Source organism: Egretta garzetta, unplaced genomic scaffold, assembly GCF_000687185.1.
Source record: "Egretta garzetta isolate BGI_Z169 unplaced genomic scaffold, ASM68718v1 scaffold32, whole genome shotgun sequence".
NCBI lineage: Eukaryota > Metazoa > Chordata > Aves > Pelecaniformes > Ardeidae > Egretta > Egretta garzetta.
Window position 1 is genome coordinate 2,751,496 of NW_009259035.1, and position 13,937 is coordinate 2,765,432.

The 13,937-nt window shown below is 36.0% G+C and overlaps 1 protein-coding gene across 2 annotated transcripts in view; it reads left to right on the forward strand.

Moving 5' to 3' along the window:
- CCSER1 (coiled-coil serine rich protein 1) overlaps positions 1-13,937 on the forward strand; it is a 643,608-nt gene that overhangs the window by 360,373 nt on the left and 269,298 nt on the right. For both annotated transcript variants that reach the window (XM_009634846.1, XM_009634847.1), the window contains exon 8: positions 8,557-8,634. In XM_009634846.1, the coding sequence (XP_009633141.1) occupies positions 8,557-8,634 (78 nt within the window). The remainder of the gene's footprint in view (positions 1-8,556; positions 8,635-13,937) is intronic.

Below are 13,937 nucleotides of genomic sequence, written 5' to 3' on the forward strand. Positions count from 1 at the left end.
TTGCTTTCAGTATTGCTTGGCATATTTACAGTGATACAGGGATCATACGTTGCTGATACCAGTGAATAAAACTGCAGCCTTATTTATCACAAAGTTTGATACATGTTTTTGTTGATTTCCATGGTGGCAGCAATTATTTGATTTATGTGATTATTTTTTTTTTTTTATTCATTTGACCAACAAGTGACCAAAATCTGCCCCATGCAGGTGCTTCTGGGGTGACTTGAAAATGACCCTTTGGTTGTGTTTGTCATATACGCATCTAATGCCACAATCATGAATCTCGTTCCTCAGGACAGCAATCTGTAAAGTTATTGTAAACACTTAGCTGTGTGAGGTTTAATTAATGCCAGAATCCTTCAATAAACATCAGTTGCAATTTGGAATGCACTGAGTCAATGACTCCTGCACTCTGCCTAATGCATGTGCCGCTAAATCTACGTGCAAGGTGGCTGGCACTGCCATTAATCACATCCCATGAACGTCCCTGCATGCACAGAGGGGGAGGAAACAGCAAACTGACAGAAACATTTGACAGGCGATGCACTTAAACATCTCCACTTAGAGACCTGAAGGACAAAGTGCGTAATGCTAGCATTTCACATGGAGGAGAAGAAAAACATAACAAAAAGATAACAAGTGCCTTTGGTACATTTAAAAGTTAATAAAATAACTTCCCTAAGTAAAACTTTATATGAAATGTGTTGCAGAATCATCTGTTAGTTATTGCTACAGGATTTTCATAATGCTGTTGTTTTGTATTATATTTGTTTAACCAGAGAGGTTTTCCTTCAGTGTACTGATAGTCGCCAAAAACCATGGAAGAAGTTTCAGAAATTTAAAAAAAAACCAAAACAAAACAGAACAAAAAAAACCCCAAACCACCAACCCCAAAAACCACTTTCTAAAACAGATGTTTTGGAACAGACAGAAATTCTGTTTGTGTACCCATGCAGCACCTGGCAGCATTTAAAATCATGTGCGCCATGAAAGTGATAGACGTTGCTGTTGTAAAAAGGGATAAAGGAAGAAAAAACTCAAGGTTACAAACTGTGTGCTTTCGTTGTTTACCAAACTCGATAGGTTTGCATTCATTTTCATGTTAGTTTTGTGTTGTGTCAGCACAATTCTGCCAGTTGAATCATGAACGTAGCAACTAGAAGCGATGTTGTGGCAGTATATTTTAATGAAAGTAGAAGTGCAGGAGCAATCTATCTAATCCATTTTGTCCTAATCTAGGTTCTTGGAAGAGTTGATTCTCACTACACTATGAGAAAAGTAATGTGCTACTCCCACGAGACAATTACTTGAAGTAAATATGTCATTACCTTGTTTAAGGTTTAGGATAGTAATTTTCTAACTTGCAGTTGTTTCTAAAAATCCTGAACACTGGTTTGCTTGGCTTATAAGCAATTTAATTAGTGTCTCATCTCAATTTTCAGCTAGTAAATTTAGGAAAAGCACAACTTAAATGAAGTAAAACCTCATTATTCTTGATGATCAAGTATTTTACAGCTGATGGGTTAACAACTGTTGTGTAAAAGAGAAGTAACCAGTTTCACATCTTCAGTGGGGCTATTTAATACTGTACAGTTAAGTAAATGAGGGCTGTAATTAAACCAAATTTCACTGTTATATCTGTGATGTCCATTTAGAAAACAATGCTGAAATATTGTGAATCAAAGGTGTGCAAGTCAGATCTTTGAACCCAAATGTGTCGTCCTGCTTTGCGGTAAACTCATGCATAATTCTACTGAATACTGTTCACTCTCGTGGACACTGAGAAGATAACTGAGCCCAGAAATTCGTCTCTAAAGCGAATGTCTTGACAATGGTGTGAGGAAGGCTGCTTTTGTGCATAGGTCATAAGGCTTGGACTGTGGATCTCTGTAACTCTGCAGAGGTGGCTTCATGCATGACCTTGAAAAATTAATCACCTATTGACTGTTTTTCTTCAAATATTTGTAGGATGATCAAGTCAATAGCATTGATGTTTTTGTGTGTTTTGCTGCTGTAAGGCTTAGTGTTGCTGTATCACAATTTCTGGGGTAATATTGTCTCCTAGGCTTGTCTGTTGGGTGTCTTCTATTTTGGGACAGGATTGTACTCGTCTACGTGGTCCTAGCAGTGGTGTAGCAGTGACAGTCTAAGGGCATATGGATTGAGAGCGAGCTAATTCTTTATTAGATGAGCCAGTATAAGACTTAGGATATCTTATTGGACATCTGGATGCAACCATAACACACATGAAGACTAACAACAATGCTTATTAAAAGTTAAAAACTCTACTTGTAGAGATAATTTTTGCTGTGCTTGATGTGTCAGCCTTTTGAAGGTTTTTATGACTGCACTACTGCTTGTTTCTTCTTCCCTTGCAGTAACTTTCTCAGGTTTTGGGTGTTTGTTGTTGTTGTGTTGGGATTGGCATCACTTGTTATGGTCAAATTATTCATAGAGTGTGACCATATAAATGAATGTATTGCACTATTCAAAGCATGCATGGCCACATCTGGGCCATATATGAATGTGTGATGTGTAATTTTTTATTTTAGAGATGTGATGACTAGAAAAGTTATAAATTTTAATACCACCTGGAAATGGAGTCTTTTACGTTCTGTTGATGCAACAGATAAAACAGGAAATAATTAATCAAAATACATTTGCTTTTCAAAAAAAATGTTCTGATCCAAGAAATAAAATGTTTGGGGTTTGTTGTTTTTTTTTTTTTTTATATAACATAAACAGTTATCTGTCACTGTTTAATGCTATATCTTAAAGCATCTTCCAAAGATGCTTTGGAAAAATAAAGTTAAAAGCTCAAGTATGTTTGCAAAATCCTTATCCTGAAATTCTGTGGTGGTCTCGTGTCCCTGAAAAAACATTTAGTTTTAATTTTGCAATGCATACGCAAGTGGTATTGGTAACATTTAGGATACAGGATGGTCCGGCAAATAAATATGAGTCAGAAGATAAAATTTTTAAGGCTCTCTTCCTGTCTCTGGCATTCATCAGCTCAGTGGACTAGGAGATTCACTTTTTTTGTGTGTTTTCTTTTTCTGATTAGATAGCCTGTGCTCTCAAGGCTTGGAGTTGTCTTTTTATTGGTAAGGCCGTACAGCCCTCAGCAAAACAGAGGAGTTTTTCTCTTGTAGAGCTTGGGGATACAAAGTTTAAGAAAATATTTGGGATTATAAGGATTTCAAGTCTAGGAAATGTTTGCATTGCTGTGAGGAAGGCTAGCTGGCATGACTATAGTGGGGCTTGTAACTCTATTAAGATTTGAAATCTTCCTAAATACTGTTTATCTTCAAAGAGCTATTACGAAGTGATTGTACTTTTAGAAGTTGTTTTTTTTCATTAAGTGTATTCAGACTTGGCAGTAACTAATTATTAAAGTATCGCAAACTGCTTGGAGCCAGGCTTGTCTTAGCCTTTCTTGGTTCACACCTGGATGCTGTGTCCTCTTAGAAATCCAAGCAGAAGGGATGTCATCTTTCATTCCAGATGCCATACTTACTATATGCATAGGATTTTGCCTTTTTGTGTTTTAAAAAAAAAAATTACAATGTAATAACTGAAAAACTATTTTGATTTGTATGAGAGTCCTATGTGAAAACTATGAAATGTTCACTGAAATTCCATGTTGTTTTGGTCTTTGTCATTCACAGTGATTTGACAGAACTAAAACCCTGAATGAAATCTATATTTGTGCATACTTGTGTGCATTTCCACCAAATTCTCGGATGTTTTTCTCCTGAACGATGGGCTAATGCCCTTATGGATGATCGCACCCATTCACTGCTGTGCCTCCAGAGTAATGCCTCTAAATTTGTTGTGGCTTTTTAGCACCTTAGTTCTTAGTACTTTTATCTCTTGAGTGTTGAACTGGGCTGTAGCTGCCTTAGCCTGTGCTCAAGCAACAGCTGAGCTTTTTGCTGGGCTTCACAAAGTGTTTTCAAGAGTAACGTGATTCAGCTGTACCACAGCTGATCACTAGAGCTATGCTGTATATGTTATGTTTTCTTCCCAAACTGAGACTCAAACCAGTAGGGACTCAATTTCTGTGGAAATAGCTGTCATATAGTCAATCCTGTAGCTTTTTGTAGCCTGCAAATTAGGTATTGGAGAGCAGTTTTTTGTGCTACTTGTTATCCCTTTGCTCTCACTGCCTTACTGCTGCTGTTGATTAAGTTTAATCCCAAAGCACATCAGAATTAAAAGACTTTGCATTTTTATAAGTCTTCTGAAGAAAAGCTTTTCTCCCCAGTTCTGCGGCAAACAAGTTGTTATTCACAGTGGGGTAAATGCCTGAAGCAAGAGAAACAATTGCATGTAAATCGTAAATCCAACTGCGGTGCTGATGCTGACAGTTGTAGGCTGTTTTGGATGTACGCTGAGAGAAAACCCAAATAAAACAGATTTGTCTCCATACAGACTAGAGAAGAGAGAGGTTTGTTTTTAATCTAAGAATAAAGGTAAAACAGCTGTTAAGAGAAAAAATATCGTTAATATGTTAACAACTAGACAAAACAGATTCCTTAGTGACAAAAGCCACAGCTCTACTGGCCACCAGACTTCTAATTCCTCCAGTAGAGCTGGAACAGTAAGTTCTGCTGTTTGATTTAGTATCACCATTTAAGGTAATTTTCAAGCATTTTCTTTTTGGAATTTGCAATTAAGGAAAGCACCATAAGCAGTCACTGTGCTGTCACTGGTAGGGAATTGTTAAGAGAATGGTCAAAAAAATACCTTTGACCTGTTCACAGGCAAAGCTGTGAAAATTGTTTTAAAGCTTTTCTGTTCAGAGAAGAAATGTTGCAAAAAGCCCGTCATAGTTTCAAGATGTATTAACCTATACTGACTCCCTAAATACAAGTAATCTGGTAGTAACTGATGCTTACTTTTTGTCTGGTAGCTGTCTTTCAGTGGTGAAGACTAAGCTCGTGTTTCACTTACCAATTTCATCTGTAATGTTTTTACATGCATATGATCAGCTGATGCCTGTTATATTCCTATTTCAGCACCTGTCGTGACTTATTACAAACACAGTAAATAAAATAGTAAGTATATAAACAAGGACACTCTTGTACTACAGGTAGCTTGAGATATAAACTATATATGAACTTATTCCCATGCAAAGGAATAGCTTTATTGATCACGGTCTAATGCTTTTCACTGAGGCTGTTGAAATACTTCAGTTGGTAATCTTAGTAATTTAAGCAACTGCAAATGATGGAGAAAGCATCTTTCCACATAGTTTTTATCTCTCTCTCCCCCAGCACACACTCACACACACGTGAGAGGGAGAGGTTGCGATGAACGGTGCTGGCAGTGTTGCTATCAGTTATCCAACTTAAAAATCTCCCGCAGCTCTTCTTGCCTTTTCGCTAATTAGGATGAACTTAGGGAACGAGGATTTTTTGTACTCTTCTCCCTGTCACCTTACAAGTGTACTCTTAAAGCTATTTATTTTAACAAGAGGGAATAACACCACACAGGACTGTAAGAAAAGATGTTCATTTATGCTCTATCTTAAAAAGTGACCTATAAGTACTTTGTCTGATCCTAGAATGATTTTAAAAATAAATGTTTTGGTCCCTTCTTGGTATTTAGAGAGGCAAAGACATCTGTTTTGTTTACCCTGAAAAGAAGGAAGAGGAAGGATCCATTTGTAGTTTTTTTACTACCTAATATCTTATAGAGAAGGTGGAACTGACTCCTCTCATACATGCAGTTAAAGAGCAGAAAGCAGGAGGATGGCACAACTTAACCTTCTGTAATTCTGTGAAATATCTCAAAAGCAAAATGGGGGCGTTAAGGAAGTACCTTATACTGTGTTTTGACTTTCTCAAAATCCTTACATTTCAACATAGACATGAAAAAGCTTTTGGAAGCTTCTTGGTAGTTGGGGAGAAGGTGATAGGGTACAGCAAATGCAGTTAGTGGTATGAAGACTGGGTCATGTATGGAAAGTCACTAATTATTCCATTTCACTAGGAAGCCTCTGAAAGAAGCTGACTTTGGTGTTTTAAAATGGCAGGAAGGACTCAAGGAAGTTTCAGAACTTGAAAAATTGCTTTAAAATGTGACTTTTATAACAGTAACTGTCTCTAGGAGCAATGATGTGATGGCAGTTGAAGGCTGCTATGGCAATACATGTCCAGGTAACTTATTTCTTTGTTATGAATTAATGTTAAAGCATGCTACTTGGCTTGTAAAGATCTTTTATTTGGCTGATTTGCTATAATTGAGAAAAAGGGACAGGTATTGAGTTCCAAAAGTCCTTTCCCGTACTTGGGGACCTGGAAGTTTGTCAGTCTTTCCCATTTGTATTAGTTAGCTTAATAAAAAGTGAATAAAAAGGATTGCCTCCCTTTTCAGACTGCCTCTTGCTCAGTGCCCCAGGCTGTTGCACTCGTGGCAATGCTGCTGGGTTGTCTGTTCCAGTGCCAAAGGCCAATGTAACTGGGCGGACTCAGACATATCAGGCATTTGCAAAAGCAAAATTAATTGGTATCTTGCCAGCTATTCTTTTAAAGTGACTGTTCTTAGTGAAGTTTTGAACAAGGACGTATTTGGGCAAAGGTGCAAATCTCCTGCAAGCAATCTTTGTTCGTTGGAGAACATGACCTCCCTGCAGAGGGTTTTTGGTTTTACGCGGGAGTTGGGATCGGTGTTTGAAGTGCTGTGCTGTACATGGATGGAAACAGTTAATCTATGGCCAAAAGCAGACTGCGTTGTAAATATCTAGCAAATGTTGCCAAATATTTACAGTAGTTAATTATGTAGTAAAATAAAGTGTCATTTTATACCTTTTTTGGTGTAGAGTAGGATTAATATGTATTTCTGTGTGAAGATTGCTACACTTTTGCAGAAACCATGACACTGAAGTTTTGCATTTAGCTTGCTGTGTATAGTATGCTATACTCTATGGATCTAAAATTCACATTACAGTGTAACCATTTTTTTCCAGCATTTTGTTGCATTAGTTCATTGTGAAGTCTATCTATTGATATAGTCAATGCAGCATGAAATTATATTTAAAGTATCAACTTACCATTTTAAGAAGTGCTTTTATATTGGAAAGAAAATTGTGTAGTGGGTTTCAATATCTAATACCTTTAATATTACTAAAATTATTTCATAACCAAAGGTATGTATTTTGGAACAGCTACTTTACTCTGGCAATAAGAATTCTAGAAATAAAGTAGAATTGTAGAATGCTTTGAGTTGGAAGGGACCTTTAGAGGTCATCTAGTCCAACCTCCAAGTAGTGCAAGTTAGGGCAACAACCGAGGTGAAGTTGAATGACTGTTAAGTGTGAGTAGCTTCTTCCAGTAGGTTGCTGTTTTGTGACAAACTGTAAGTTGTCTACATTACTGCATGGAAAATATTTATGTCTGTGCTTTTCAACTTTTTGCAGACTCTTGCTGCATCACTGGAAATAAGATAAAATACACTGTATTCTTATTCTATTTAGTAATTTTGGAAATAATTCTTATTATGAAGGTTGTTTCGCATCAACAACTGAAAGTATTCTTTTTGTAGAGTGAAGAGAAAACACTACTTGTCAATACGGATGCCTAATTTCTGCTTCTGGCAAAGATGATAATGTGGAGTCAGAACTTGGATGTGTTAAAAATGGATCTCACTGCATATACACAGTTAAATGAGCAGCTGTGGCTACTCCACCATTCCTAGCTTTCCCAATTAATTGGGTGCCTTAATGAAGGCTTTGATTTCTTCTGTTTTTTTTTTTTTTTCCCAGTTACTTAAAAATATGTATTTGTGAATCCACAAAGTACACAAATGTTAAATTTGATCAGATACACAGTTTAACACTGGTTTTGGTCCAATCATAATGTTACTTGAACATTCAGCCTCTGTGAAACTAGAAAATTCATGAAGCTTCTGAGCAGTAAAATGTTATTGTCTAAATAAGAAAGTATATAACATTGTCTGTTTTCTAAACATAAAAATGCTGTGGGCAGTGGACTAGTAAATTCAAACCTTGAGAAGATGAAGCTTTTCTGTCAGAAATCAGTCAAAATTACCTTTGCTCAGAATTCAGTTTTAACTCAGTAGCTACATCAGCAAGTTTGAGTGCAAGTTGTCTCATACCAGTGACGTGATCGGTCTGAATTCTGCTCTCTCCCCCATGCATGTTCCTTGATGTTTCTTTAAAAAAAAAAAAAAAAAAATTTCTTTGTTGGAGTGGTGTTGGTATTTGCAAGAGTCGCTGCTGCTGCTTGGTGCTTGGTACCTGTATCTACTCTGGAAGAAGATTGCTTTGCATCACGCTTCAGTGACGTGCTGCCTGTGGGCCCAGCTTTACTGCATAGTCAGGCTTTGAGTCCACTGTCTGTTTAAAAGAAAGATAAGTTGGTAAATGGAAAGAACAGTAAAGAAATTAAGCTCCCAGTGAGAATAGAGGCATAATAAATCTATTTCTAAACAGCTGTCCATGCATGAGTTTGGAACTTATCTGGATATTTGTAGCTGCAAAGCCCAGTGAGAAAAAACATGACTCACCTATGATGTTATTTTGTTTTACAGGAGAAGGCTCAGTGCTTTCAGAAGGCTCTTGCTTCCCAAGCAGATAAATCCACGCAGACAGAACTCGTAGGCCACGATGTAAGTAGCTGTATCGAACAGTATTTTTTATCATCTTTGTTGGCGTTCAGACTTCTGTCAGCCTGTTTCCCTCTGCTGCTGTTGTGTCCATGCTTTGATTTAGTGGGATTTACTAGAACACCATTCATCCTTAGCTCTTAAATGATTCTAAAATACCTTCTGAAGCATAAGAAGGTAATTACAACTACCTGCCAGCATACCAATGCACTATTAATTTTATGCTTTACAAAGAGCTGAGAATTAGCATAAGTGAATGTGGAGGGATATGTATTAGTGGATTGTAATTTTTTTCCAGTATTCATTTACACACTTTTTGACAATTTAATGAGGTTATTATGTTTATAATAGCCATATGCTGTCCAAACAATATTTGAGTTTTGGAAGATAACGGAATAAATACAGTTTTGCCAGGTGATGTTAAATTTCTGTTTCCTGAAGAGTATCTGTCAGAATTTCTGCTAGAAGGTGGCTTGATAGTGTGTATGCAAGAACATAGTCAAGGAAGATTCCTAAACTGTAGAATTCCTCCCACCCCCCATTTTTTTTTAATGAAAGTATTCTGTCTGTGGGACATTGGTTGAATATGTGTAAGATATATGAGCCTTCTTGAATAATTGATTAAGAATTCCACAATGTGGAATATTTAGCACAGTTCTATTCTGTGATCTGAGAAAAATATAACAATACTTTTTACCAAAGACTGTTCTGCAAAATAAGGCATTGGTGTGTACCAACATGCTGGTTCGAATTTATAAAAAGAACGCTGGCATTAAAGCAGGTTTTGGAACCTTCCTTTCAGTATGTTTTGTATCAGTGGAGCATTAAAGTTTTGTGTTCTGAGTCTTCGGGTAGTCTTCTGAAAATAGAAACATAAAAATTCCACATTTAAAACTGAAAAGTTCTTGAAGCAAACTACACATCAAAGTTTTTTCAGACTGTCTTTTAAGCTGATTCAAGCCAGAAGTACTAACTTTAAAAAAAAAAAAACAACAAACAACTTTGGACAAAAATGTAGTTATTATTTTTATATGTATTACTCAACACTTGTGGGTTGGTGTTTTTTTTCTTTTGAGATTTTTTTTTTTTTTATTTAGGACAAAGAAGTCAGTACTTTGCTCAATGTACCTATCTGTGCTTATTTCTTGTTCGTGGCTTGCCAGATATGAACCTTTATTTTCTACTGTGTCTGTGAAATAATGTCTGTTGGAATTTACTGAAACTCTGAGATGTATAAGTTAATGGTGAAAATCCCATAAAATTCAAAATACTTGGAAATATTTTGTTATGTTGCAGTACTGTATCCCTTTCTTCTGGGGCTAATTATCCTGAACACAGCTACCTTATTACATCTTAGATGTTAAATAAGTCTTCCACTAAAAATGCAAATAATCAGTTTGTCGGGTTGGTTTGGCTTTTTTGGTGTATGGTTTGGTGGCTTATTTTTTTTGTGATTTCTGCATTTCATTGTTCTCTCCCAAATCAAATATGTGGTATCTCATACTGCAGAGATCCATGCTGCTAATGGATTTTTTGGTGTTTTTCTTCTTCATTTTTCCAGTCTGTGTTCCCTTGCACAGGGAGGTCTTCTGTCAGTAAAGTAGATGATTGCTGATTCTGCAATAAAATTAGAACCCTCTCCCTCAAACATATAAGGGTTTCTAGCTGAGATCCAAGTATTACAGATAATAATAAAAATAATTTTTTTTAAAAAAATCCTTTTCTTTAGCAGCATCTCTTCAACATTAGTGGAACACAGTTTTCAACCTTCCCTGTTAAAATGCCTCTACCTTGTCATGGTTGCAATCATATCTTTTCTTATATAGGGTCATGCAATGCAAGAACAAAAGGAAATGTGGAATGTTTTTGTATGGTCAACACATTCACCTGTATTTACCTTGTACAAAGTACTTGTAAAAACTGCATTGCAAGGAACTGATTGCAGAGAAAGTTGAACTTATCTACAGGAAAAAGGCGTGCTTACTATGATCATCATAAAGGGAATTCAATGAAGAAAAACGTGCAAATAAGTAGTGTTAAGACTTTTCGTAATATTGTTAAAAATGTTTGGTCACCTATTTATTAGATTGGGCAGCTTTTCTTCAAAGGAGAGCTATTACAGGTAATGTTAGGTTCAACTGTGTTTCTGTTGAAACCAAGTGCCAATTATATTTGTATTCTTTGCTGTTATATGAGATTTTAAAGAGCAAGTTGTAACCCTGGCAAGTAGTATTTGTACATCATTTTATTCAGGTTATGCGTAAGTGTGTATAACTACAAGAATATTGTGCTAACGTGAATTAGATTAAACATAAAAACACAAAACAGATCAGAGAATGCAAGATATAATTTCCACCCATTAGTCACGCATTCTGAGAACAGCATACATTGAATACTTAAGATATCTAGTTTAAGTGGCAAGCAGAAAAATTAAGTTCATTCTATCATCAATAAAACTTTTGCTGCTGTAATTCCAAAAAAAAAAAAAAAACCCAAACAAAAAGTCACCTGTTGTATTTCTCCTTAATGCAAATTTAGAACCTAGCAGTAGTTGGATAAAAGTGTTATCAGGAATTTGTGTAGCCTTATTTCATCAGTGTTGTGTGGATATTGACAGACACTTCAGAATGTAGTATTTCAGCAATCCTTAAGTTAGTGCTTCTGTGAATAGTTTGTTTTTATTTTCATTTCACTGTATAAACTGAATAGTGGCCTATTTTGCAGTGCAAAAGAAACCTGGGGCGGGTTATCCCCCAAAGAAAGCAATGCTCTGGTTTGTTTGACTTCCTGACGATGTTTTTTTTTGTTTGAATACTGACGATGTCTCCAGTAGTTGAGAGACTGTTCTTTAGCCTTGGAGTTCATTTAGATGCATTGTTAAAAGTAAATGGAAGTTCTGACTTTGACTTAGATGAGGAATGAATCCTTTCATCCATAGGGTGTAATGTAATGAAAAAAGGCTAGAGGCTAGTCTATATTTAGGAAGGAATGGGTGAAGAAGGAAGAACTGCAGTGTTTCAAAGGGAAGGAATGTTCTTGTCTCTGTGGAGCTGCTCTGAAAAAGTTTAAATGGTGTTGACTGAGCGTTTTGGGTAAGTATTTGAGAGGTTACCAGAATGGAAGTTAATACAGTATATTTATGTTAGCAGTGGATATTAACAGTTGGCAGTGGATAATTACAGTTGGAGTCTGGCTATCAAGAAGATCAGCAAAGTTTGGATGATGCAATCTCTGCAATACCTGTAAATTGTTGGAGGATAATTCTGATAGATTTCTCTGTTTTCTCCCATGCATCACACTGAGATTTTTCAACTGAAATTACTTTAGAGCACTGTATTAGCAAGCAAGTGGAAGCTAAAGTCTGTAGCAGTAAAGATAATGTTTCTCATAAAGAACTGTTTGAACTGGAAAGCACACTGCTTATCTTTTTTCCGTATTAAAATGATCTAATACAAAACTTAATTATGGAATTAAAACTTGAAGTTTAAAATAAGTTTTGATAAGGAGGAAAGATCATCTTCCATGATGAGAAATGCTACAGTTTTCTTAAGTGATTAACATGACCACTTTGCTACTTGACTAAATTGAAAGTAAAATACCAAGCCAGCTGCTGTGTGTATTCAAGGGAAGACATTCTAAAGTAATCCAGATTTCTTAGAAAGCTAATTGCTTTCTATGAAGAATGTCAGGGGATCTCCACCTTATGATAGTCCTAAATTTATTCTGTTTTCCAATATGTGTACAGGGAATCATTTAAAACATGTTGGGAGTCTTGCAGAGAGAGACATGTTGTGCAACAGATTGATGTGGGAGATTGCTAAATAATAAATTATTAATGTGTCTTAAATAATCAATGTCAATCTAAACTCTTACATATTCCTTTGTTTGCAAAGCCTTATTTTATTGAGAGATCAAGGAATAATTTCTTCCACGTCAATCAGGTTACTGAAACGGACTGGGAGATGACTAGATAAAGTCAACTAACATTGCGACTCATTACGAGATCGTGTTAAGCGATACAATTCTAGTGATGACTGCTAGCTAAATGGTTTATGGATGCTGTGAGGAACAATGTTGCATCGTGTCCTCTACTTTAGGAAGGCAGGGGAACAGAATACTAAAGTATGTTAACTTCTTGAACTTTCCAATTTAATCTAAATATATTCCTGCCCACAGTATTACATAGTTTGTTACAGTGTGCAATGAGTTGCATTTTGCCACCTAAACCAGAAAATACTTTCTCCCCCCCACCTTGGAGACTGATGTCCACCTGCTATTGTATGTTATTATTCGATTATTTTTCTCCACCTATTTCTTGTTTTCTGAGTTTGTTTTCTAACATATACAGTGAAATAATGCAAACTCATGCATAATATAACTTTCTCTAATGCAAAATTATTTAAAAAAATAAGTACTTTTAGAAATCAAATAAATCAGTAATTATTTCAGTCTTTGCTTTGCTTGTGCCGCTGTCTACCTATTCACACCTGGATATCCAAGTTGTTCTTGGCATGCTGATTCCTTTCCCACAACTTCCACTGGCAATCACTTTCTCTTTTTCTCATGTCCAATTTAATTTTTTTAGTATGCAATTTCAAAATAGCTTTTCAAAATCTGCGTGTGTTTTAGGAGGTCCTATGTATGCAAATTCTGTCAAAATTTTCATCCATTTATAGTGAGATTTGTGCTGAAGCTTTTTTAGGTTCAATGATTGTCTCCCACCAACCCTTACCAAACGTATTGCCTTGTCATCAAACCCCTAGGTACTTGCTGTTTGAATTCCATTTGAACATGAATGAATTGTTACACCTTGTACTGCTTGCTACAGGGATAAAAAAATTCAAGTTGCCAGTGCTGAACTTGCCAGAGGTTGCTTGCTTATGCTGAGGGTTTGGTGTCTGTGGTGCTATACAAAAAGTGATACAGGTTTTCACATAAATGAATTTCAAAAGTGACTGGATTCTGGGACAGAAACTGAGATTTACTGTATGGAAAAGACAGGCTTCCACTCATCACTTCAATTCTGTGGCTGATTATCAACAGGTATTATGCATTTAATTTTGCCATCTCTAGGAGTAAAGAACAGTAAAATTTACATTCTGCAGTGCTGCTCAATTAGTAGGAATGATCTTCAGTTTTGATTTGTGGAATGCAAGTTGGTTTCTGGCTGCTTGTATAAATAAACTGCATACTGTTTAAATATTTGTAGTGATATGTGGCTTGATGATATGATATCTGCGTTTCCTCATAGACCAGAACTTAATATAATGCTGTAGTCACTGTATCTTTAAAAATATTGTTTTCCT